Below are 26,868 nucleotides of genomic sequence, written 5' to 3' on the forward strand. Positions count from 1 at the left end.
CAGATGGGAGATGTGTGTGTCTGCCTGTCTGTTTCAAATACAAATAAATAAGTAATTTTTAAAGATTTGCCATCATAACCATTTTTAAATGTACAGTTCAGTAGTGTTAAGTATATTCACACTATTGTGTAAGAGAAAATTGTGTAACATTTTCAGTTAGCTTCCTAGATCTCATCCTCACTGCTGTTTATCCTCACTTCATGGGTTTACATGGGGCTGTCATTGATCCTCATGCTTCAGCTTCTGGATCTGGGAACCAAAAATTAGCAGCTGTGTGAAATGGCTGAGAAAATCCTCAGGTTTTAATAGTCTTGCCCCTCGCTAGTGCTTTGAACAGGTGTGCTTAAGCCAGTTTATTTTGTTGGTCCTCAGTGTTAGGAGACGCCCAAGAGAAGCACATTGGACCAAGCTGCAGGTATTCCTGAGGCACCAGATGGGTGGTCCCCAGGAGCTGTGCTGAAAGAGGGTCCCCGGGGTGAGGTCAGTGTTCTCAATCCATGGGGTAGTTTAAGAGCCTGGCTGGTTTTGTTTCTTGAAGAACTGATGCTTTTCCTTTTTTTGGACAAGTTCCACATGAGTATTGCCTCCCCTTTGTTTTAGGGCTTATATGCTTTTTATATGCTTGAGAATTTGACTATTTTATAACAGTCCTGGAAGGTATCCAACTTCAGGAAGCAAATATAATTCAAACTTTATTGGTCTTCTCTCCATCACTACCTACTATTATGCTTTTTTTTTTTTTTTTTTAAAGATTTACTTATTTGTTCAAAAGGCAGAATGACAGAGGGAGAGAGATCTTCCATTTGCTGGTTCACTCCCCAAATGGCTGCAACACCCAAGGCTGGGCCAGGCCGAAGCCAGGAGCCTGGAACTCTCAGGCGACAGAGGTCCAAGCAGTTGGGCCATCCTCTGCTACCTTCCCAGGTGAATTAGCAGGGAGCTGGATGGGAAGTGGCGTAGCCATTACTCCAACTGGTGTTCACATGGGAGCCTGTGTGTCGCAGATGGTGGCTTAATCCACTGTCACAATGCCAGTTCCTATGCTGCTTTCACATCACATATTCAGTTTTCAAAACCATTTTTTTCTCTTGTAGGACTGTGTGTAGTTTGTAGCTGAGACACACTGCATTGTGCCTTCCTCTCCTTTAGTATTCTCAGCGTTTTCTGGTTACACTTTATGTTGTGCTCATTTGCCTGTGGAAATTTCAGAAATTCATTGTTTCCTCGTGCAGGTTAAGTCAGAAATTTTATCTACACTGAATTCTTTTTTTTTTTTTTTTTTTGCTGTTGTTTTAAAGATTTTACTTCATTTATTTGAAAGACATTGTTAGAGAGAGAGAGATCGATCTTCCATCCACTGGTTCACTCCCCAAGTGGCTGTAACAGCCAGCCTGAAGCTAGGAACCTGGACATCCATCTGGGTCTCCCACGTGGGGGAGAGGCCCAAGCAGTTTGGCCATCTTCCACTGCTTTCCCAGGCTCATTAGCAGGGAACTGTGTTGGAGGTGGAGCAGCCAAGGCTTGAACTGTTGAATTGGCACTTAAGTAGGATGCTGGGATCACAGGTGGTGGCTTAATCTGCCATGCCACAATGCCAGCCCTATCAACACTCAGTTCTGTGACCATTTGCCTTCTGAACAAATGAAACCCTGCCCTAACCCACCCCCAGAAACACCAGAGTTGTTACCTGTTCCTAATCAAATCCTGTTCAGACCCAGGAGTCCTTGAAGGCTATACCGATGGCTGAAACACCTCTTGCATCAAAGCCTCTCAGTCTGCTGGAGAAGTCTGGCGAATATTTTGTTGTTATCTCTGAAAGTACTGTTCATTGAGTTTAAGGTATTTTTCCTTCCCCAATGAACCTATAACAATTAAGTTTAGCTACGTATGATAGAAAATTTCAATTAGCAACAAATTATTTTTTGCAATAAAATGCTGTTCCAGCAATCTTAATGTACCCCTTATGGCCTAAAATGTCAGTCTAATTCCAGCCATCACACATGCATTCCAGCCAGCTGGAAGGAGAAAGAAATGAAGTCACGTCCCTTTCCTTTAAGATGACTTGCTGAAAATCGTATAAAACAGTTCTTTCATCTTATTGGCCAGAAATTAATCCAGTGACCACGCTTAGCCACAAAGGAGCCTAGGAAATGTATCTAGCTAAAAAGTTGAGGATTCTGTTACTAAGAAATAAAGAAGAAAGTAGATATTGGGGAACAGTTAGTATTCTCTGCTGAGAAATACCCCTAAATCCATGCTGCGTGGAGAGAAATACCACCCTGGTCATAACCTCTGTCAGCCAGGAGAGAGGCTTCAGAACCAGCCAGTGAGCCTGGTAGCTTCCAAGTCCTGCTTCTCCCACTCCGGATGGCCTTGAGGGGAACTCAAATCCTGATCAGAGCCAGTTGCTAGGTCCCTGCCTAGTCACACGTCATGGTCTGTTCATCCAAGCCATCGCCACAGGAGTCATATGCCTCATAAGGCTGAAACCTCTATGCGTCCAGAAATCTCTTCACTTAGTAGCAGAGCTCTTCTCTCTTCTCTAAAGGTTTGTTTTGGAATTATCTGTAGTGACTGCCATCGTCACTGACGTCCTGCTGGTGGCGTTCTGCTGTGGAAGTTACTGGAACCTTACACCTGCCTGGTGCACCATGGCTGATCCAACCCAGCAGTGTTTGCAGACCATGACTCTGCTTTTTAGGCCCAGGGATCTATACACCCTTGTTCCCCCTGGTGGGCCTAGGGACTGACTGACTCCTTCCCTGAGGCTTGCCAGCAATCCTTACCTGGATTCATCGTGCTCTGTTAAACATTCCTTTAGGAAAGGGTATCCTCAGAGGTGAGCATCGTGGCACAGCAGGTTAAGCCACCAACATGCTTGGGACACTTGCATCCCGTAGTAGAGTGCCTGGTTAGAATCCTGGCTATTCTATTTCCAATCTGGCTTCCTACTGTTGTGCCTGGGAGGCTGTTGATGTCTGCCTAAGTGCTTAAGTCCCTGCTACCCCTGTGGGAAACCCAGATGGAGTTCCAGGCTCTTGGCTTCAGCCTGGCCTACCCGCACTGTTGCAGGCATTTGGGGAGTGAACCAGCAGATGGAAGATCCATTTCTCCCTCCCTCCCTCCCTCCTTCTCTCCTTCTTTCTTCCCTTCCCCCCATTATTCTGCCTTTCAAATAAATAATTTTTTAAAAGATTTATTTATTTATTATTTGAAAGGCAGAATTACAGAGAGGCAGAGAGAGAGGGAGGGAGGGAGAGAGGGAGGGAGAGAGGGAGGGAGAGAGGTGGGTCTTCCATCTGCTGGTTCACTCCCCAAATGGCTGCAGTGGCCAGAGCTGCACAGATCTGAAGCTAGGAGCCAGGAGCTTCTTCCACGTCTCATGGGTGAAGGGGCCCAAGGAATTGGGCCATCTTCTGCTTTCCCAGGCCATAGCAGAGAGATGGATCGAAAGTGGAGCAGCCAGGACTGGGACTGGTGCTCATATTGGATGCTAGCCCTGCAGGCACTGGCTTTACCTGCTATACCATAGCACTGGCCCTTCAAATAAATAAGTCTTTTAAAAGGATATCTTCAGGCCGGCGCCGCGGCTCACTAGGCTAATCCTCCGCCTAGCGGCGCCGGCACACCGGGTTCTAGTCCCGGTCGGGGCGCCGGATTCTGTCCCGGTTGCCCCTCTTCCAGGCCAGCCCTCTGCTGTGGCCAGGGAGTGCAGTGGAGGATGGCCCAGGTGCTTGGGCCCTGCACCCCATGGGAGACCAGGAAAAGCACCTGGCTCCTGGCTCCTGCCATCGGATCAGCGCGGTGCGCCGGCCGCAGCGCGCCGGCCGCGGCGGCCATTGGAGGGTGAACCAACGGCAAAGGAAGACCTTTCTCTCTGTCTCTCTCTCTCACTGTCCACTCTGCCTGTCAAAAAAAAAAAAAAGGATATCTTCAACCTGATCAGCTTCTAATAGGCCAATTTCCTCAAGATGGCTTCCTGTTACAGGGACTCTGGTCATAAATCCATGGCCTGTCCCTACCCTTTATCAAGAAGGTTTGTTATATTCAGATCTACTCTTCTAGGTAAAGACAAAGGGTGGTGTCTTACACATGCAGAGATAACTCACCTCACTTGGCATATGTTATCTATGTGTTTGATGCAAGTTCTTTTTGTATTTACTCCAAGAAAGGCCTATCTGTTGGTTTGCATTTGTATTTCTGCCTGTACAGCTTGTGAAGACCACAGCTCTACTCTATCTTTGTGTTTTCACTCCTTCCAGTCACAGAGGGCCGCTCCAATTTTGTTGCCTCAAAAGCAGATCTGCTATTACTCCTAGGTGTAGTGCTTACTTTGACTTAACTCTCACATTGGGACTGTTGAGTCTTGAATGTTGTCCCTTTTTTTGTTATTGTTGTTTTTTCTTTTTTTCTTTTTCTTTTTTTTTTTTTTTAAGAAAATCTGGGACTGGGCCAGGCTGAAGCCAGGAGCCAAGAGCTTCTTCCAGGTCCCCTACATAGGTGCAGGGGCCCAAGCACTTGGCCCATCTAATGGCTTTTCCCAGGCCATTAGCAGGAGCTAAATCAGAAGTGGAGCAGCCAGGACTTGAACCAGTGCCCAAATGGGATGCTGACATTGCAAGGGACAGCTTTACCCACTGTTCCACAATGCTGGCCCCAAATGTTGTCCTTTAAAAAAGCCATCCACATGGCATTTTCCCTTGTCAACCCAGAAGGCAAGTTGAGGCACACCAAATGTGAGAATAAAGCCATGGTAAAGATGGTTGCTTAGGACAGGTATTCCTGAATGGTGGTCAGAGTAGGCTTCCACAAATTGCTTGTTACAGTTACTTTGGTTAACAAGAATAGCACAAGCTGCTGCTGGCTATTGGTTACCTCCTACTGTCCATTCCAGGAGAAATAGCAGTGAGTAGGAACATGTGCATTTTTGAGTTATTTACTATTCAAATAGTGTCATTGGGTCAGCAAGGTTTAACCAGTACTTTAAAAAAAAAAAAAGATTTATTTATTTATTTGAAAGTCAGAGTTACACAGAGAAAGGAGAGGCAGATAGAGAGAGAGAGAGAGAGGTCTTCCATCTGATGGTTCACTCCCCAATTGGCCACAATGGCTGGAGCTGTGCCAATCTGAACCCAGAAGCCTGGAGCTTCTTCCGGGGCTTCCACGCTGATGCGGGGTCCAAGGACTTGGGCCTTCTTCTACTGCTTTCCCAGGCCAAAGCAGAGAGCTGGATTGGAAGTGGAGCAGCTGGGTCTTGGACCAGCGCCCATATGGGATGCCGGCACTTCAGGCCAGGGTGTTAACCTGCTGCACCACAGCGCCGGCCCCTTTACCCAGTACTTTTGAAGCTTAGGCGACAAAGGTTCCATAGCTCACCATTCTCTTGGCTAGGGATCCTCAGTGAGCCTCAGTCTTACTTGGTTTTAAATTCCTTTCTCACCCTTATTTTCTTACCTTTTTACTTCTTTTCAGTGATGTCAGTCAGCATGGATTTAGAGTACTTTCCTCATTTGCTGTTGTGAAATAAAGTTTTCACTGGGCACTAACAAAATGAGAAAATGAAAGAATCATGCGTCAGTGAATGTAGATTATGATCCTTCTTAGGATAAGGTTGCATGGTATTCTGAGCTTTTGTGTTTGTACTCTTGGTACAAATAGCCCTGGCTATTGCAGCTAATAGTGAACCAGCAGATGGAAGACACCACCCCACCCCACCCCGGAACTCTGACTTTCAAATACATAAATAAATCTTTAAAAAAAGAAAAAAGATTCTCTGTCTCTCCCTCTCTCTGTTACTCTTTCAATGAATACATCTTTAAAAAAAAAAAAAAACTAAATGAAATATTTAAAGAGAATGAGGGAGGCAATAGTTTTTCATTTTCTTCTTAGCAACTAAATATTTATTATGCTAAATTCCATCTAATGCACCTACATAAAGCAATAAAAGCTGGCCTGCTCTGATTGCAAAAGATACAAGAGGCCTGGAGTCCTATTGTCCTGTCTCATACTCACTTCTTAGAGGTGCCTCTGAGAACCCCATCAGCCTTTACCCAACCTTTGCTTCCCATGTGCTCTTGTCCTAAAAGAGGAGGCTCCTGCCAAGGTTACAGTGGTCTCTGTTGGGCCCAGGATCCATCGCCTTCCACCCTCTGAAGGGTGTTTCTGCTTTGGGTCCTAATTTTGTCTGTCCTGCTCATCTTTTCTCTTTATCCTTTTTCTGTTCCTTCCTTCCTTCCTTCCTCCCTTCCTTCTTTCCTTCTTTCCTCCCTCCCTCCCTCTTGATCTCTCTTTCTTTTTTAATTTATTTGAAAGGCAGAGCTACAGAGAGAGAGAGAGAGAGAGAGAGAAATATCTTCCATCCACTGGTTCACTCCCCAAATGGCTGCAATGGCCAAAGGCAGGAGCCAAGAGACTAATCTGGGTCTCCCGGTGGGTGCAGGTTTCCAAACACTTGGACCTCTTCTGCTTTCCTAGGTGCATTAGCAGGGAGCTGGATCAGAAGTGAAGCAGCTGGAATGTGAACCAGTGTCTGCGTTGGATGTCAGCGCTGTAGTCAGGGTTTAACCTACTGTGCCACAGTGCTGGCCCCAAGTCCTGCTCTTCTGTAACTTTCCCATCCACATGGCTCATGCTCTAGTATCTCCCATTTTCAAAAAGAGCAAAGTCCTCCCTTGACTTCACACTTCTATCTCTGGTCCAATTCTTTGTCCCCCAACACCTCAACCACCTCATCATTAAAAAAAAAAAAAAAAAGTCACTTTTATTTGACAATAAGAGAGAGAGCACCCTTCCTCTGGTTTACTCCCCAAAATGCTCACATTGGCAGGGGCTGGGCCAGGCCAAAACCAGGAACTGGGAAATCAGGCCAGGTCTGATTTCTGCCTCCCAGGATCTGCTGGCATCTCTGCAAGGCCAAATGTCCTCCCCCTCTTCAGCCTTCATGAAGAGTTGTCTAGACTTGCTTGTCTACTTCCTCTTTAAGCATTCGTTCCTTAACATGTCAGTTCTGTGTTCAGTGCTCATGGAACCTGCCCTTTTGCAAAGCCAGAGTCCCCTCAGCAGTGAATGCTTTCTGCTTCAAGGAGCATTTGGGATGAGACACTTTACTTCTGGTTGCCTCCCTCACATCCCAGTATCTTTGCCAACTTCATCTCTCAAATCCACTTTCTCTCGTCTTTCTTCTCTCCCCTTCTTCCTCACCTTCTCCCTTTCTTCCTCTCTCCTCCACTCCCCCTTTCTTCCCAACACCTCCTCTTTCTCCCCATCCCACCTCCAGGCTGAATTATTATTATAATAGCTTTTGACGTCTGCTGTGCAGGTGGGGGTGACTGTTGTGTGATGATGTGTGAATGAGTGGGTCAAAGACCACAGAGTGCTTACTCCTTGCCAAGACCACATGCATAGAATTGTGTTTAACTGAAAGATCTATGGCTTTTTTTTTTTAAGATTTATTCATTTATTTGAAAATCATTATTACAGAGAGAGAGGAGGATCTCCCACATGGTTGGCAGGGGCCCAAGCACTTGGGCCATCTTCCATTGCTTTTCCCAGGCCATTAGCAGGCAGCTGTATTGGAAGTGAAGTAGCTGGGACTTGAATAAGCACTCTTGTGGGATGCTGGCATTGCAGGCTGCAGCTTTACCCACTATACTACAACACCAACCCCAATCCATAGCTTTTAACAAGGAATATTATGAAGTCACATAAAAACTGAGCTTACAGATGTTATACACATAGTTGATGAGAACATTGTTCACTAAATGATTCTGAGTGCCATATGTAAGATTCACATTATACATTTCTGGTAGAATTTAGTTTTGCTTAGTAGTATGTTGCTCCTAAAAATTCGTTTTAGCCTTTCTAAAACCTTTCTGATAAGATCTCAAGTCTCTTTTTGCCCTGGCTGCCTGGAGGTTCAGAGAAAAAAAACCAAGGCTCAATCATAGCACCTCAGGATTGGCATTGGTAAAGGAGTGGCTTATGAGGGAGATGCAGGTTTTGGAGTTGAAGTGGGCTTGATGTAGCACTGTCGCCGTGCATCTGTGGGAGAGGATCTTAAACTCTGAACCTGAGCTCTCTGTGAGCGCTGAGCACTTGGAGTGCTTCCCCTTGCAGCCTCCCATTTTTCATTATCTGCATTTGACATAAACTGCCTTAAATCCTTCTAGGGGGAAGTGAGTACAAATAAAATAAAGAACAGTAGTGTATTTGGTGAGAAGCAGTTGAATGAAAATGTGCGATTTTAGAAGAGTTAACAGATTTCTCCGTGTCAAGGATTTTCTCTTGTTATTGTCTCAATGTCCTGTGCTCAGAGCGGCTTCTCCATCCCACCACTGTGTCCCATGGCTCTGCTTTACTGTGTTGACAGCTCTCATCACCATCTGAAAGTTTTCATTTGCCTTCTAGTTTGTACTGCTTAGTTGGGATTGTGTGTCTGCCTGCATTATCCCTGCACACACACCTGTTCTAGGACAGGACCAGTGCGTTATCCACATCTCATAACATTTGCTTGAAGAGGAGCCAGGTGGAACATTTGGGTCGCTCCTTAGATAACTGTGAAAAGGAAAATGCATTCTCTTTGGCACAGAATTTGTTTTTTAAAAGTAGAGATGATCATTATCTTGAATGTTAAGAGTGACTTTCTAGAAAATTTTTTTCTTTTTCTCTTGTAGGTCAAAGAACCCCCTGAAATCAATTTAGTGTTGTACCCTCAGGGCCTAACTGGTGAAGAAGTATATGTGAAAGTGGATTTAAGGGTTAAATGCCCACCAACCTATCCAGATGTGTGAGTATTTAATATGATTTCAGTTTTCTGTTTGACAACACAGAAACAGATTGCAATTAATAGTAGTTCCTCTTCCTGCCCCCATGTCTCATAAAATTTCATTTTCTGTCACCTGTAGTTCAACAGAAGTACATCAGCAGATGTCATCATGAAACCTGTCTCATTTTACATTTGCTTATCGATGTAGAATCATCAATGCAGGTAGATACCAGTATTTGCTCAGTGACTACTTAGCTTGCTTCCGGTGTGTTTTCTGTTTATTTAATTTCTTATCACCTCAAAAGAGGGCAAATTCAGATGAGAAGGATACAGGTGTGGTGGCCACCTGACACACTTGTATACCTAGGTTTATAGCATGCCTGGACTGGAAAGCAGGGAGCCCTCTGTGCCTTGAGTGGGTGGTAGGTAGCATTGCCAGGCTTCTCCATGTGTGTTCCATATCATCATTCCCCAGATGTTTCATGAACTGGGTGAGGCGAAGAGGTTTGAACCTACTGTGTGGGGAGCCAGTGAAGGTTTTTGAGAGGGAACGTAGCAAATAAAATGCCCAGTCCAAGTCCCCGTCCTTCTGACCTATTCTGACTACGAATTTGGAGGTTCCCACACCTCCCTCTCAGCTTCAGTAATTTGCTAGAATGACTCACAGAACTCAGGAAAATACTTCACTTGACATTTGTTGGTTTATCAAGAAGAACACAACTCTGAAACAGCCATATGGAAGAGAGGCATAGAACAAGGTATGTGTGTTGGCCAGGCACATGACACCTTCCAACACCTCCATGCATTCAGAAGCTCAGAATCTCTCTGCACCCCATCATTTCAGGGTTATTATGCCGGCTTCATCGCATAGGCAAGGTTGCTTAATTGGGTCATTGGCCATTGGTGATTGAACTCAATCTCCAGCCCCTCTCTCATCTCTGGTGGTCTAGGGTGGAGCTGAAACTTCTCATCCTGTAGTCAAGGTTTGGTCTTTCTGGTGAGCAGCCCCCATCCTGAAGCTATCCAGGTTACCTCATCTACATGAAGTCTACTGTGGCTGAAAGGGGCTTGTTAGGAATAAGAGGCTCTCTCACTACTGTCACTCAGGGAATTCCAAGGGTGAGGGGAGCTCTATGCCAGGACCCAGCATGAAAGACTTAAGAACTTGAAATGTGTGTACTTTTTTAAAAAGTTATTTATTTATTTGAAGAGGGAGAGAGAAAGAATCTTCATTCTTGCTGTTTCACTCCCCCCAGTGTCTACAATGGCTAGGTCAGGCCAAAACCAGGAACCTGGAGCTCCATCTAGGTCTCCCATGTAGGTGGCAGAGGCCCAGATATTTTAGCCATCACCTTTGGTTTTCCCAAGCACATTAGCAGGGAACTGGATCAGAAGCCAACCACCCAGGACTCAAACCTTTTGCATCCATTTAGGCAATGAACCAAGGGTTGGAAGATCTTGTTTCTCTTTCTCTCTCTCTCCTTCTCTCCTTCTCTTTCACTCTGCCTTTCAAATAAATTAATTCTAAAAAAAGCTCTTGAAGTTTAATCAATTAGTATTCTGAATGGATTTTTCACCATGTAGTTAATGTTGCTAAATGAATATAATGATTGCATAATTTTTATAACAGTTGCATTAAAAAGGAGGTTTGATTTGGGAGAATATTCCTATCCTTTGAAATGGTACAAGAAATGGTACAAGAAAGCTTCCCTTTTCTGCAAGATAGTCCCAATGTCCCTGTAAGAGAGCGAATCCCGGGCAGGACAGACCTTACTGGACTCAGGCCAGTAAGGCATTTCAGTTCTTTTTTATTTATTTATTTTTTAAGATTATATATTTATTTGAAAGTCAGAGTTACAAAGAGAGGGAGAGACAGAGAGATCTTCCTTCTGCTGATTGACTACCAAGATGGCTAAGACAAGGGGCTGGACCAGGTGGTCCCACATGGGTGAGGGGCCTAAGCACTTGGGCCATCTTACACTCCTTTTCCCAGGTGCATTAGCAGGGAGCTACATTGGAAGTGTAGCAGCCGGGACACAAATCTGCACCCATATGGGATGCCAGCATTGGGGTTGGTGGCTTTACCTGCTTCACCACAATGCCAGCCCCCCACATTTCTGGTCTTTTCTCTCTGATTTCCATCTTTCCAAGTATTTAATGATTGCAGTAACCTGTCATACTGAGAGATACATATTGAGAGAATGCATAGATAGTTGAGTAGTCAAGGCTTCACTGCTCAGAAAGCTGGGTAGGAGTGATGAATCATCTCTTCAGTGAAATTACATAAATCCCATTTAGTCCTAAAGAGTTGTTATTGGATGTTCACTGGGTGGGAATAAAGGGACACCTGAGAAGTACTTGTGCAATTTCCTCAAGTAGAAAATGTGTGTTGGACAAACTCTAAGGGCTGGGGAGAGAGGGGCTTAGGCACCCCGGGAATGGGCAGGATTTGTAGAGTCCATGACTAGATTTCTACTTGTACTCAAATAGGGGAGCATTTAACCTTGCCTGCAGTCAGCATGGGTGATGGAACACAGCAGGCATGGGAATGCTCAGGAGATCACAGTGGCTCCATCCTGTCTTGCTGTTCTTGTTCTAATTTATACAAGAGCACACAAAGGAGGGCAGAGACTTCAGAATCTTTGGGAAGCTGTCCTAGCCAAGTTGATCAGCATGGGATGCTAAGCTCAAATTGAGAATCGCCATATAATGGTTAAATTACTACACCGGGGTTGGGTGCAAAGCTGAAATGATTACACATACACAAACGTGAAAAGAAACCTAGAGTTGGGGATCCCAGGATAGATCAGAAACAATAGAACTGATGTGAAATCTTAAGTCATAAAGCTGAAACAGGAGAGAAATTAGGGAGATCCCACGCAAACCAGGCAAGTCTGTGTCATCCTGGGAAGCTGGGATCCTGGCAGCCCTGACCAGACTGCTGCCTATTTCTTCCCCATAGGATCTGGTGAGTACAGCATCACCTGGAGTTACTGGGATAGTTTGAGATTCAGGGAAGCATTGCTGGTAGCATGAAGAGTATCACATGTGAGAGAGGTCTGTATAGAATCTGCAGGTTCTGAGTGTGCTTGGAACTTGGCAAATCTTCATACAGACAGACTATACTTTCTGGAGTAACTTCTTTTTGTTTTGTTTCCCCAGAGTTCCTGAAATAGAGTTAAAGAATGCCAAAGGTCTTTCAAATGAAAGTGTTAATTTGCTAAAATCCCGCCTGGAAGAACTGGCAAAAAAACACTGTGGTGAGGTAAGAGTCTTTAAACTGGGATTGACTGAGTACAGTAAACATCTCCATCCTGCTCACCAGCATTTGTCCTCCTGCCTAGAATGTGGTGTTTGTCATTGGCTTCTACAAAAGGAAACATTGTGATTTCTATTGTTAGTTTATAGGATTTATGAGTTACAAGTTGTAGATTATGTAGATAGATGGTGCTATTTGCTGCTTAAGAATTTTTCTGAAAACCATGATGTCAACTTTTTTCAAACTTTAGAACTGTCATCATGATCTGAACTTGATTCAAACCTTTTATTGGAAAATGTTTGCAGACAAGCAATTTCTAACCAAACTTTGACCTCTCCCCTTTGCATAGCAGGAGAGCTTACTGACTTCCTTCTCAGTAATTATCAGCATACTGTACCCCTTCAGTATCTCTTCTGTACCTGGGTGTTCACACTGCATTCAGCCCTATTCCTGAACGTCAGGATCTAGTTGTGTGTATGGATTTTCCTTTGGGTGGCAAACTTTCTCTGGATGGCAAGACTGGGTGACTTATGGGAACAGAGTATTCTTAAGTTTTCCTTAGGCCAGACCAATGCCTCTATTAAAGATACCGAAAGCAGCTTTCACTTTATAGGAAATAATTGAACAACTTTTCACTTGCATTCCATAACACAGTGACTAACAATGAATCAGTGAGGTGCCTCTCAGCTATTAAAATTTTGTCCACTTATATTGCTGTTTCCAAGAACTTCAGTGGTTAATGGGTATAGAAAATGATTTCAGAATAGCCTGGCTTTAAAAAAAAAAAAACAAAAAACTAGGCCTTGGGAATTATTCCAAAATTCTTTTTTGTGCACTGGGACTCCAATATCTAAGTGAAAAATAACACAGAGTTGTATTAAAAATTCAGCTACAGAGAAATGCTAATTTCCTGGATTCATATCTTGTGATTTAAATTTTTTCTTTATTTAATATTTAACTTTCTGTTTTAAGATCATTTAAATTTACATGCAGTTTTAAGAAATAAGATAGAAAGCTCATAGGTATCCTTTAATCAGTTTGCCCCCTACCTTCGTGGTAACGTTTTGGTGACACTGTAGTACAAAATCATAATCAGGATACCAATGTTGATGCAGTAAAAGTGAGGAGATGGTCTGACTCCACCCTCTCCTTCATACCTGGCAACCACTCATTTCTTCTTCGTTTCTGTAATTTTGTCACTTCAAGGATGTGATATGGGTGGGATCATTCCGTGTGTAACTTTTTGGGATTTGTTTTTTCAAGCAGCTTCATTCTCTAGGGAGTCATCTGGGTTGTTGCAGGGCCAGCGGCTGTTACTTTTTATTGCTAAGTAGTGTTCTGTGGTCTAAGTGCAGCACTGGTGATTGAACCATTCACCAGGTGAAAGACATGTAGGTGGTTTCCAGTTTGGGGCCACAACAAATACGCTGCTATAAATGTTCATATACAGGTTTGTTTGTTTTGCAAAATAAGCTTTCATTTCTCTGGAATAAATACCCAAGAGTGCAATTATAGATATGTGGTAGTTGCATGTTTAGTTTTTTTTTTTTTTTTAAGAAACTACCCCCCCCCCAAAAAAAAAAAAAAAAAAAGAAGAAGAAAGAAGACATTGCAGAGCTTTTTAAGACTTGGTGAACTAATTAACGTTCCCACCAGCATATGTGAGTGATATAGTTTCTTCACATTGCCATCATTTGATAGTGCCACTGTTTGATTTTAGCTGCTCTAAAGGATGGTTAGGGTAGTTAATTTTTTTAAAAAGATTTATTTATTCACTTAAAAGACAGAATTACAGAGAAGTAGAGGCAGAGAGAGAGAGAGAGAGAGAGAGAGGTCTTACATCCACTGGTTCACTCCCCAAATGTCTGCAATGGGTGGAGCTGGACCAACCCAAAGCCAGGAGCCAGGAGTTTCTTTTGGGTCTCCTATGTGGGTGCAGAGTCCCAAGCACTTGGACCATCTTCCTCTGCTTTCCCAGGCCATAACAGAGAGCTGGATCGAAGTGGGGCAGCCAGGTCTTGAACCAAGGCTCATATGGAATGCCGGCATTGCAAGCAGTGGCTTTACCCACTCTGCTACAGTGCCAGCCCCAGGGTAGTTAATTCTATATGTTATCTTTAGCTAGGCCTTAATACCCAGATATTTGACCAAACATTATTGTAGATGTTTCTGTGAAGTTGTATTTTAAATGAGATTAACATTTAAATCAGTAGACACTGAGGTAAGCAAATTATCTTCCCTAATGTGGGACTGCTTCCAGTCAGTTGCAGGCCTTAATAGAGCAGGACTGACCTCCCAGGGCCGGGATTGTGGTGTAGCAGGTAAACCTCCTGCTTGTGACGCCGGCATCCCATGTGGGTGCCAGTTCATGTCAAAGCTGCTACACTTCCAGTCCACCTCCCTGCTAATGGCTTGGGAAAAGCAGCAGAAGATAGCCCAAGTGGTCCATGTTGGAGAACCGAAAGAAACTCCTGGCTCCTGGCTTTGACCTAACCCAGTCCTGCCCATGGCAGCCATCTGGGGAGTGAACCAGCAGATGGAAGACCTCTCTCTCTCTCTCTCTCTTTCTCTCTCTGTTGCTCTTTCAAATAAATAAATAAATCTTAAAAAAAAAAAAAAAAAAAAAAGACTCACCTCCCCTGCAAAGGGGGGAATCCTACCAGAAAGCAGCCTTCAGACTTGAACTATAACATCAGTTCTTCCCTGTGTGTCCAGTCTGCCAATCTATGCCACAGTTGGGGATTTGCCAATAAATTACCCTATATATGCATAGCCTATTTGTTCTGGTTCTCTAGAGAATCTGACTGATACTTATGTGTGGTGAAAGCTTATTTTTCAATTTGCTGATGGCTAATCATTTTGGACATCTTTTACATGCTACATGCAATTTGTATATCTTCTACTGTGAACTGTCCCCATATCTTTACTCATATTTGTATTGAATCCTTTCCTTTTCTTACTGTTGAGTTTGGCATATTCTCTATATATCCTAGACGCTAAACCAACAGACCTGAAAATTAAAACCAAAACTGGAAACACCTAACTTTAAAAAAAGAATAAAGTAGGAGGAATTAACCTATTCAAATTCAAGACTCATCATATAGTTGCAGTAATCAAAACTGTATGGTGGGGCCAACGCTGTGGTGTAGTGGGCTAAGTCTCCGCCTGCGGCACCAGCATCCCATAAGGGTACCGGTTGTAGTCCTGGCTGCTCCTCTTCTGATCCAGCTCTCTTCTGTGGCCTGGGAAAGCAGTAGAAGATGGCCCAAGTGCTTGGGCCCCTGCACTCGCATGGGAGACCTGGAAGAAGCACCTGGCTCCTGGCTTCGGATCGGCACAGCTCCAGCTGTTGCGGCCATTTGGGGAGTGAACCAGCAGATAGAAGACCTTTCTGTCTCTCCCTCTCACTGTCTATAACTCTGCCTCTCAAATAAATAAATAAAATGTTAAAAAAAAAAAAAAACTGCAGAGGGAGAGGCTCAACAGATTAGTTAAACAGAACAGAGAGCCCAGAAATAGATCCACACAAACATAGTTTTGAAACCTCAAAAGAAAGAAAATATATTTACTGATACTTTTGCTTATGTATTCTCTTTCACTCCTTCCTTAAATTTCAAGTTTCCCTCCTGGGAAATTTCTTTTGTCATTCTTTCAGGAGAGGTCTATGGGTACCACATTGCCTTAGCTTCCCTTCATCTGAGAATGTCTTGATTTTTCCTTCATTCCTGGAAAGTATTTAGGAATGCATCCTTGCTGTTAGAAGGAATGTAAATAGTTGTTAAAGACATGATAGAGGCAGGTGTTGTGGCTTAATGGGTTAAACCACAGCTTGGAATGCCACATCCCATATTGGAGTGCCTGGGGTCCAGACCAGTCCTTCGTCCACTTTAGATCCAACTTCCTGTAAAAGCACCTGAGAGGCAGCAGATGATAGCTCAAGGACTTGAGTCCCTGCCACCCATATGAGAGACTCATATGGAGTTCCTGGCTCCTGGCTCCTGGCTTCAGCCTGGCCCAGCTCTAGATTGTGGATATTTGGGAAATGAACCAGCAGATGAAAGATTCTCTCTTCCTCTTTGTCACTGCCTTTCAAGTAAATAAAAATGAATAAAATAAGCATTAAAGACATGATAATTTTGTCCACCAATGTTTATGGCAGCTTTATTCACCAAAGTGGAAATAGCCCAAGTGTCCATCAGCAGACGAATGGATAAATAAAATGAGCTGCAATGTGGATGAACCTTGAGGACACTACACTAAGTAAAACAAGCTGGTCACAAAAAGACAAATGCTGTAAGAGTCCATTTAGAAGAGTTACTCAGAAGGCAGCATGGTGGTTGCTAGAGCCAGACAAGAAAACAAAGAGTTGTTTAATAGAGAAGATGAAAAAGTCCGGGGAATGGACGCTGGAGATGGTTGCAGAGCAGTGTGAATGTACTTAACGTGACTGAATGTACACTTACTGGTTAAAATGGTAAATATTCTGGCTGGCACCACGGCTCACTAGGATAATCCTCTGCCTGCGACACCGGTATCCTGGGTTCTAGTCCCGGTTGGTGCACTGAATTCTGTCCCGGTTGCTTCTCTTCCAGTCCAGCTCTCTGCTGTGGCCCGGGAAGACAGTGAAGGATGGCCCAAGTGCTTGGGCCCTGCACCCGCATGGGAGACCAGGAGGAAGCACCTGGCTCCTGGCTTCAGATCGGCACAGCGCGCCAGCTGTAGCAGCCATCTGGGGGGTGAACAAGCAGAGGGAGGGCCTTTCTCTCTGTCTCTCTCTCACTGTCTCAATCTGCCTGTCAAAAAAAAAAAAAAAAAAGGTAAATATTCTGCCATAATTATTAAAAACATGTGAAAACAAACTACATCTGAAGCATTTGCATGTAATGAGATTTGAAAGGAATATTAAACATGAGTGCACCATGCAAATCATGCTGCTTCTTTGCCTAAAATTTATTTCTATTAAGTCTAAAGTACTGGAAAGTCTAAAAATATACATAATTTTAAAAGAGTATTTTTTTTTTTAAGATTTATTTATTTGAGAGGCAAAGTTACAGACAGAGAGGAGAGACACAGAGAGGTCTTCCATCCGATGGTTCACTCCCCAGATGGCCACAACGGCCAGAGTTTAGCCAATCTGAAGCCAAAAGCCAGGAGCTTCTTCCAGGTCCCCCACATAGGTGCAGGGGCCCGAGGATTTGGGCCATCTTCTACTGCTTTCCCAGGCCATAGCAGAGAGCTGGAGCAGCCGGGACACTAACTGGTGTCCATATGGGATGCTGGCGCCACAGGCGGAGGCTTCACCTACTACGCCACAGTGCTGGCCCCAAAAGGAGTTGTTTTTATTTTTAAGTAGAAGAGAGTGTAATTATGTACTAAAATGTGGCTTAAGGATTCATTATGGTATGGTATTTACTGATATCTGACTTTTAAAATAATGAATCATTTAATTACTTTAATCGGAGTAGATACTCAAAAACAACTTGTCTTTAGGTACTTCCAATTGCTCCTGAATGATTTTTAATCATTCAGCTCTTTATCAGTCATATAAAAGTAAACTTACATGTACCCCCTGGAGTCTATTATATTTTAATTAGCAGACCGACTATTCATTAGTTCATTCAGCAAACACTTACTGGTGTCTGCTGCATAGCAGCCACTGTTCTAGCACTGGGAAACCGCAGTAAGCAAACCATTAGACCATGCTGTGATGGGAACAGACAGAAACCAGTCATATAACTACGGCCAAGCAGGCAGTCACAGCTTCTGTGAAGAAAAATCTGAGTGAGTGCTTCCAGAAAGTGGTGGTGCGGTGTGATTTTATGTAAGGAGGTCGGGAGAGGCCAGTGAGATGAGATTTGAGCAGAGGAGTGAGGCCAGACAGTGAACCCTGCGGTGTGGGGAAAGCAGGAGGCAAGAGGCACTGTAGGAAGTGGTTCTTCTTTCCATCTGGCCTGTAAATTTTGTCAGATTTACTTGTATAGAAAATACTGATGAATTAAATAGATCAGTGAAAGAAACCCTGCACACTGTGCCTGCCTTTGTTTCTCTTTAACAGAAGAGAAACTGCCTGGCTTTGCTCAGCTTTCCTTAGAAGAGCTTTTCTTAGAAGGAATAATTTGCCTCTCAGACTCTGGACTGGAGTCTCTCGGCTCTAAGTCAGAATATGCTCCTGGTGCAACAGCCTTGGTTTCTTTGTGCTTAGTCCCTGAAAGGTAGGGTACCAGGGGAACTCATGCTATTTTTTTAGGTGCTATGACTTCTGTTACTGTTTACCACTCTGTTCAGCCTCTTTGAAACTTTTAAACATGCAGTTGAAATAAGAATTTTTAAATTGCCTCACTGTAATAAAGAAAGGACTCTGCAAAAAGAGCTTGGCACTCTTTTACCTCTTTGGGGTTTGATTATCAGCCAGTGTGCAGTCTCAGAAATCTTTGTTGCATTTATTTACCAACCCAAGGCAATTTATGGCTCCTAAGGCTAGGGGAAGGTGGCTTCTTGTGTTCACATAAAGGAGTACCTAAGGTGTGTGTGTGGGGGTGTCTTTTCCTCCTGGCTCTTCCTGATTCCATCTGTGAATATTTCCCTAAGTGGAAATGAAATACTTCCTGAGGACTGGTCGTCCCTACTGGCCCATTACCAGCAGGGAGATAGTGAGTGCTGTGTGGACAAATGAAAGCTCAGTTGTTAGCAGTGAATATTCTGTGCTCCACTGTCATCATGCCATTGGTTTTCTTTTCTTTTTTTAAAGATTTTATTTATTTATTTGACAGGTAGAGTTACAGACAGTGAGAGAGAGAGACAGAGAGAAAGGTCTTCCTTCTGTTAGTTCACTCCCCAAATGGCCACAATGGCTGTAGCTGTGCCGATCCGAAGCCAGGAGCCAGGTGCTTCTTCCAGGTCTCCCATGCGGGTTCAGGGGCCCAAGCACTTGAGCCAATTTCTACTGCTATCCCAGGCCATAGCAGAAAGCTAGACTGGAAGAGGAGCAACTGAGACTAGAACCCGGCGCCCATATGGGATGCTGGCACCGCAGGCAGAGGATTAACCTAGTGCGCCATGGCGCTGGCCCCGTCCATTGGTTTTCAAGTTTGGGAAGGTATCTCTTGCTTTCATGCAGTCTTAACTATTTTATCAGACTTATTTATACAGAAATTATTTTATTGGATTTATCATGTAGAAAATGACAGTAAGTTGAGTAGACCTACCAGAAAAAAGTGAAGCCTTTGTACTTATATAGTCAGTGACTTACCTTGATAGTAGCACATTGCAATGAGGCCTTTAAAGGCTTTTTCCTGCTGTGGTTGCATCACATACCTAATTCAGGAACATGCTGATGGCATTGTAAGTTGGTCTCTGACCGCCAGCTTGTTTTGCTGTCCTCAGACCTCTCCTCCTGGGGTCCTGTCTCCCTATTATCTGGTCTCCTGTAGATGATTTTTGTTTGCATGTCTAGGTGATGATATTTGAACTGGCCTACCATGTGCAGTCATTTCTGAGCGAGCATAACAAGCCCCCACCCAAGTCTTTCCATGAAGAAATGCTGGAGAGGCGGGCACAGGAGGAGCAACAGAGGCTGCTGGAGGCTAAGCGGAAGGAGGAGGAGGAGGTGAGACACCCTTGGCTGTGTGGCCCGCCAGCCCGCAGAATGCAAGCTTCTATGTTTCTCTATCTCTCTCTTTCTCTCTGCCTACAAATTTGTCTTCACATTTTGCTCAGCATTTGATTCAAGAAATGTGGGTTCTGGGGCAGAAGTTGGCCTAGTAGTTAAGGCAGCCACACCCCATATCAGAGTGCCTGGGTTCAAGTCCTGACTCCTGACTCCAGCTGCTTGCTAATACACGCCCTAGGAAGCACCAAGTAATTGGGTTCTTGCCACCCACCTGGGAGACCTAGATTCAGTTCTTAACTCCCGGCTTTGGCCTGGCCCAGCCCCAGCTATTGCAGGCATTTGTAGAGAACAAGTGGATTGGAGCTTTGTGTGTGTGTGTTTCTCTCTGCCTCTCAAATGATTAAAAAAGAAAAGGAAATGTGGATTTTTGTGAGATGATACCCTAAGGGGAATACTATGATGGTTCCTTATAGCATGCATCAGTGCTGTCCCTTAAACCCTTAATCCAGGTCCTAAAACAAAAAGAAAAGAGAAAGGGGGCTGTTTGACCAAGCTGTGGTCTTTCTGAGCTTGTCCAACTGCACAGAAAAGCACTGCATTTGAGAGGCTGTTTTCTTATTCACAGCAAGTCTCTCATATCTAAATGAGTAGCAAAACCCAGGGATTAAAAAAAAAAACTTAAGCTGTTTTTTTTTTCATGATCACTAACGATTTGTGTGTTTTCTTTAATCTGTTTTCATAAGAGTATAAACTCCTGTTTTTTAAATCCTTTAAATCAAAGATAATATACCTTTAAATTTCCTTCTTGAGTTCAACTTTTTTTTTCTATGTAGGCCTTTATTCAACTTATTGAGGAACTTATTTTTTGGTGCAGATTGTAAACAAGAAAGCTTAAGTTATTTTTTCCTGGACATTTTCCTAATACATTCATTAAATAACCATTCTTTATTATGTGAATTATGTGATTCATAATACTTCTTTTAAGGTATTTTAAACTATTTTCCTATACTAGATTCTAATATCTGTTTTATTTAATTCATTTTTTTCTTAAGTCTCCACTACATTCTTTGAATTACTGTATCTGTATAATGGTTTAATATCTGACAAGTCAACCCTACCCTTCTTTTTTTTTTTTTTTTTAAGATTTACTTTATTTTATTTGAAAGTCAGAGTTAAACAGAGGAGAGGCACAGAGAGAGAGAGAAAGGGAGAGGGAGAGAGAGAGAGAGTTCTTCATCTGATGGTTCACTCCCCAATTGGCTGCGACAGCCTGAGCTGCGCCAATCCGAAGCCAGGAGCCAGGAGCTTCTTCCAGGTCTCCCACACTGGTGTGGGGGCCCAAGGACTTGGACCATCTTCCACTGCTTTCCCAGGCCATAGCAGAGAGCTGGATCAGAAGTGGAGCAGCCAGGTCTCGAACCGGCGCCCATATGGGATGCTGGCACTGCAGGCCAGGACATTAACCCACTGCGCCACAGCGCCAGCCCCAATCCCACCCTTCTTTAGCCCTTCATCTCCCATTGTTTTTTTCCCAGCTCTTCTCACCCCTTTATTCCTACAGATGAACTGTAGAATTGCTATCCTGAAGTCAAAACAAAGAGGCACTCTGGAGTTTAATTTTGACTGAAATTACACTCGCCATATACTCATATAGGAAGAATTGTCAGCTGACAGAACTCAGGCTTCCTACCTAGGTCTGTTTCTGCATTCATTTTTACCCCTTGCTGAGGCTTTCTGGTTTTCTCTCCATAGATACTACTGTTTCTTATAGTTACTTCTAAAAGTCCTCCCCACCCTGCTTTTTTTCCTTGAGTTTTTTTTTTTTTTAATTAATTTATTTATTTGAAAGACAGAATTACGGAGAAATACAGAGTGATCTTCCATCTACTAGTTTACTCCTCAAATGATTGCAATGGCCAGGGCTGGGCCAGGCCAAAGCCGGGAGCCAAGAGCTTGTTTGAGTCTCATATGGCTACAGGGACCCAAGCACTTGGGCCATTCTCCACTGCTTTCCCAGGCACATTTAGCAGAGAGCTGGATCAAAAGTAGAGCAGCTGGGATGTGAGCTGGCGCCTAAACAGCAGCTTAACCCACTACGCTTATACCACCTGCCTTTTCTTGAGTTCTTACGCCTGGCTCTTTGTTTGGTTTTGTTGTATTTTTTCTGCTACACTTTTTTTATCATGTGCTTATTTTAGTACTTCCTCTTCATTTTGTTACTGCTTATCTCCTGTTTAAATTGAAGAACCTGATTAGAATTTAGAGTTAATAATTCCTATTGCTGTCACTGCTTTTAAAAAAGCATGTCTTTATTAGAAGATAGTGAATGTTCAGCTAACAGTGTTGCTTTGGTATACTGCAATAGTTGGCCTATAATGTAGGGGTACGTTTTTATGTTTTGTATTATTGCTGTTATCATTTTTGGTTTCTTGGAGTTTTGATATTTACATTCTGGAATTTTAGGGGACTTATTAAAAATGGATGGAGATCAAAACACCAGTTTTAATGCTGAGAAATCTGACTGGAGAATGTGGATGAAGGTCTGTGGCAGGTGCGTGTGGTGCCTGGGCCATCACCACCCCAGTCCCAGGCATTGAGGACAGCTCAGACTGCCTCTATGAAGCCAGCCCTAAACTGCATGGTGCAGAACAGGCACGAGTGCACAGGCTTTCTGCAGATGGGAACTTCCAAAGAGGAGGACTGAGACAAGAATGGGGGAAAGTGAAATCCCAACAGTGTCGTTTTAGTAAAAGTCGCTCTACACGGGAACCTGTAGCATGGAAAGTAAATAGCCTTCCCCACACAGTCTTAAAACCTGTGTAGATGGAAATGCCTATTACAAAAGAATTCTGATGTAAACAAATGGACTGCAGAAATTCAGAAATTCATCAGATTTTCTTTCTTTCCAGAATTTAGATGATGTATAGGTTTCACAGATTGGCATTTGATGGCTATTTGCTTTATTTCAGCAACGTGAAATCCTTCATGAGATTCAGAGAAGGAAAGAAGAGATAAAAGAAGAGAAAAAAAGGAAGGAAATAGCTAAGCAGGTACTCTTAAAAATTTTGCTACACTAAAAATTTACTTTTCTTTGGTTACCTCTTCTGTTCCAGCCCCTCTTACTGTTCCCTTTTCACCCATGTTCCGAAGTTCTTAACTTTTCACATAGGTTCCAAGATTCCAAGCATTTTCATTTATAAATTCACATTCTCTTAAAACTGTAACCTGGATATCAGTTCTTAATCCAATTCATATTTGTGCATTAAATTTTTAAGTAAAATTCAATGTCATTACACTTATAAATCTTTGGCTTAAATAAGATTTGCTTTCTAAACCAAATTTATAATGATGTTTCCTTTATGACTGAGATCTAAAGTAGATTTTGCTTGTCTTCTTTAGGAACGCTTGGAAATTGCTAGTTTGTCAAACCAAAATCACACCTCCAGGAAAGACCCAGGAGGACACAGAACAGCTGCCCTTCTACATGGAGGTTCTCCAGACTTTGTAGGGAATGGTAAACATCGGGCCAACTCCTCAGGGAGGTCCAGGTACGTCCCTGGGATTTCTCATTTGGGAAGATGAAAGATGTAGCAGGATTAAAACAACTTGCAGTGAAATTTGATGGATTTTTAAGGTAACTTTGATGGAGTCTTAGTAACTTTTCCAAAGTCTATATATCTTGGGGCCAACTAAAATATCAAGATATATAGACTTTGTTATTGTGTTTTTTTTTGTTTGTTTGTTTGTTTGTTTGTTTTTTTTTTTTGCAGGCAGAGTTAGACAGCGAGAGAGAGAGACAGAGAGAAAGATCCTCCTTCCTCCAGTTCACCCCCAAAATGGCAGCTACGGCCGGTGCGCTGTGCCGATCCAAAGCCAGGAGCCAGGTGCCTCCCCCTGGTCTCCCATGCAGGTGCAGAGCCCAAACACCTGGGCCATCCTCCACTGCCTTCCCCGGGCCACAGCAGAGAGCTGGACTGGAAAGAGCAACTGGGACAGAACTGGTGCCCCAACCGGGACTAGAACCCGGGGTGCTGGTGCTGCAGGCAGAAGATTAGCCAAGTGAGCTGTGGCGTTGGCCTGTTATTGTTTTTTAAAGATTATTTATTTATTTGAAAGTCAGAGGTACACAGAGAGAGAAGGAGAGGAAGAGAGAGAGGTCTTCCATCTGCTGTTTCACTCCCCAATTGACCGCAACGGCTGGAATTGTGCCAATCCTAAGCTAGGAGCAAGGAGCTTCTTCCAGGTCTCCCACGCAGGTGCAGGAGCCCAAGGACTTGGGCCATTTTCTACTGTTTTCCCAGCTATAGCAGAGAGCTGGATCGGAAGTGGAGCATCCAGGACTCGAACTGGTGCCCACATGGGATGCTGGCACTGCAGGAACGGCTTTACCCACTACGCCATAGCGCCTGCCCCATGAGTTTTGAGAGAGAAACAGATTGAAAGACAGAGCTCTCATTTCTTGGTTCTCTCCCCAAATGTTCACAATTGCCAGAACTGGGCTAAACCAAAGCTGGAAGCTAAGAACTCAATCCACATCTACCAGGTGGGTAGTAGGTACCCAACTACTTGAGCCATCACCTGTGTCTCCCAGAGTGTACACAGAGAGAGAAGGAGAGGCAGAGGGTGTGTGTGGGGGGGGGTGGTTCATCCACTGGTTCACTCCCCAGATGGCTGCAGTGGCTGGAGCTGTGCCAATCTGAAACCAAGAGCCAGGAGCTTTTTTTGGTTCTCACATTTGGGTGAAGGGGCCCAAGGACTTGGGCCATCTTATACTGCTTTCCCAGGCCATAGCAGAGAGCTGGATCAGAAGTGGAGCAGATGGCGCTTGAACCAGCGCCCATATGGGATGCTGGCACTGAAGGTGGCAGCTTTACCTGCTACACCACAGCGCCTGCCCCACGAATGATTCCTTCTTGAATTTAGTTTACACGCTTTTTTGGTTAAGAAATAAAATGTCGAGGCCAACACTGTGGCGCAGCAGATTAAAGTCCCAGCCTACAGTGCTGGCATCCCATCTGGGTACTGGTTCAAGTCCCGGCTGCTCCACTAATGCTAATGTGCCTAGGAAAAGCAATGGAAGATGGCCCAACTGTTTGGGCCCCTGCCACCCACAGGGGATACCCAAAAGAAGTTCCTGGCTCCTGGCTTTGGATTGTCTTGGCTTCGGCCGTTGCAGCCATTTGGGGAATGAACCAGAGGATAGAAGACCTCTCTTTCTCTCCATCTCTCCCTCTCTCTGTAACTCCATCTTTCAAATAAATAAAATAAATGTTTTAAAAAAAGAAATAAAATGTCTGTGATACACCAAGTTACTTCATGGAATATTCTTGATTCTTTTTCTTCTTTGTTGCTATTTGTCTTTGTGGGTTGGAAAGTCAAAGGACATAAAGTGTTCTTTTTTCTTCCTTCCTTCCCCTTCCTTCTCTGTCCACCTGCCCTCCCTCCACTCCCCCCTCCTTTCTGTCCCTCCCTACTGCACTTTAGTCCTCCTGTCCAGCTGCACCTGTCTCCACCCACCTGTCCCCTCTCCCAGCCCCCAGGAACCACACTTCCACTCTCTGCTTCTGCGAGATCAACTTTCTTATTTCCATTTAAAGTGAGAGTGTGATATTTGTCTTTCTGTGTCTTATTCCAGTAAACATACTGTCCTTCAGGCTCTTTCGTGTTGCTAAAAATGATGGGATTTCACCTTTTTTTTATAGCTGCCATTTTATTTGTTCTCTTAGTAAATACTTTCAGTAGAGACGGCTTCGTCATCAATGTTTTTAGTGGACAATATTTGAAATGACCAGGACTAAAAGCAATAAAATCCAAACCTGTGAGTCAGTACTGCATTCAGCAAATATTTACTAAGTACTTACTCTGTGCCAGTACTTACTCTGTTCTGAGTCCTGGGATTCAGCCAACAAGATGGAGGACTCTGCTTCCATAGAGTTTATGTTCTAGTTGGAAGAGACTCCACAAAAAACAAGGAAATGTCAGAGAGAGATGAGTGCTATGCAGAGAGAATTTAAAACTAGCCTAGGGGCCGGCGCTATGGCGCAATGGGTTAAAGCCCTGGCCTGAAGCACCAGCATCCCATATGGGTGCCTGTTCTAGTCTGGCTGCTCTTCTGATCCAGCTCTCTGCTATGGGCTGGGAGCAATGGAGGATGGCCCAAGTCCTTGGGCCCCTGCACCCACGTGGGAGACCCTGAGGAAGCTCCTGGCTCCTGGCTTCGGATCAGCACAGCTCTGGCTGTTACGGCCATCTGGGGAGTGAACCATTGGATGGAAGACCTCTTTCTCTGTCTCTACCTCTCTCTGTAACTCTGTCTTTCAAATAAGTAAAATAAATCTTTTTTTTAAAAAAGACTGAGTGGTCACTTTATATTTTTTTTAAAGATTTTTTATTTATTTATTTGAAAGTCGGAGTTACACAGAGAGAGAAGGAAAGGAGAGAGAGAGAGAGAGAGGTCTTATATCCACTGGTTCACTCCCCAGTTGGCTGCAATAGCTGGAGCTGGGCCAATCCAAAATCAGGAACCTGGTGCTTCCTCCTGGTCTCCCATGCGGATACAGGGGCCCAAGCATTTGGGCCATCCTCTGCTGCTTTCCCAGGCTACTGCAGAGAGCTGGATCGGAAGAGGAGAGCTGGGACTCGAACTGGCACCCATATGGGATGCCGGCACTGCAGGTGGAGGATTAACCTACTGCACCATGGTGCCGGCCCCAGGTGGTCACTTTAGACTAGGTGTTGAGTGGGGTTTTAGGAGGAGTGGGAATACAAGGATTGGCTCCAGAGCAGTTTTTTTTTTTTTTTTTTTTTTTTTTTTTTTTTTTTTTTGACAGGCAGAGCGGACAGTGAGAGAGAGAGACAGAGAGAGAAAGGTCTTCCTTTGCCGTTGGTTCACCCTCCAATGGCCGCCGCTGCAGCCGGCGCACCGCGCTGATCTGATGGCAGGAGCCAGGATCCAGGTGCTTCTCCTGGTCTCCCATGGGGTGCAGGGCCCAAGCACCTGGGCCATCCTCCACTGCACTCCCTGGCCATAGCAGAGAGCTGGCCTGGAAGAGGGGCAACCGGGACAGAATCCGGCGCCCCGACCGGGACTAGAACCCGGTGTGCCGGCGCCGCAAGGTGGAGGATTAGCCTATTGAGCCACGGCGCCGGCTCAAGCTCCAGAGCAGTTTTACAAGAAGATTGAGGTGGGTGTGCATGAGAAGGAGCCAGGCAGTGAAGATCAGAGGGAGAACCCAC

General features: G+C 44.2%; 1 protein-coding gene across 9 annotated transcripts in view; it reads left to right on the forward strand.

Annotated features, from left to right (window-relative positions):
• EIF2AK4 (eukaryotic translation initiation factor 2 alpha kinase 4) overlaps nt 1-26,868 on the forward strand; it is a 126,182-nt gene that overhangs the window by 6,955 nt on the left and 92,359 nt on the right. For 4 of the 9 annotated variants that reach the window (XR_016218019.1, XM_002717985.6, XM_089310042.1 and 1 more), the window contains exons 2-6: nt 8,673-8,785; nt 11,927-12,029; nt 19,477-19,629; nt 22,602-22,682; nt 23,032-23,180. Coding sequence is in view for 6 of the 9 variants with exons in the window: in XM_002717985.6 (XP_002718031.1) it covers nt 8,673-8,785; nt 11,927-12,029; nt 19,477-19,629; nt 22,602-22,682; nt 23,032-23,180 (599 nt within the window). In the remaining 3 variants the exon portion in view is untranslated. Of the gene's footprint in view, nt 1-8,672; nt 8,786-8,903; nt 8,987-11,926; nt 12,030-19,476; nt 19,630-22,095; nt 22,184-22,601; nt 22,683-23,031; nt 23,181-26,868 lie in introns of those variants that run through there. The other 5 variants (XM_070053976.2, XM_017348150.4, XM_089310045.1 and 2 more) reach the window with 2 other exon arrangements.

This window comes from Oryctolagus cuniculus, chromosome 12 (assembly GCF_051225735.1).
Source record: "Oryctolagus cuniculus isolate XC-2025 breed Fujian yellow rabbit chromosome 12, ASM5122573v1, whole genome shotgun sequence".
In the NCBI taxonomy this organism is placed as follows: Eukaryota; Metazoa; Chordata; class Mammalia; order Lagomorpha; family Leporidae; genus Oryctolagus; species Oryctolagus cuniculus.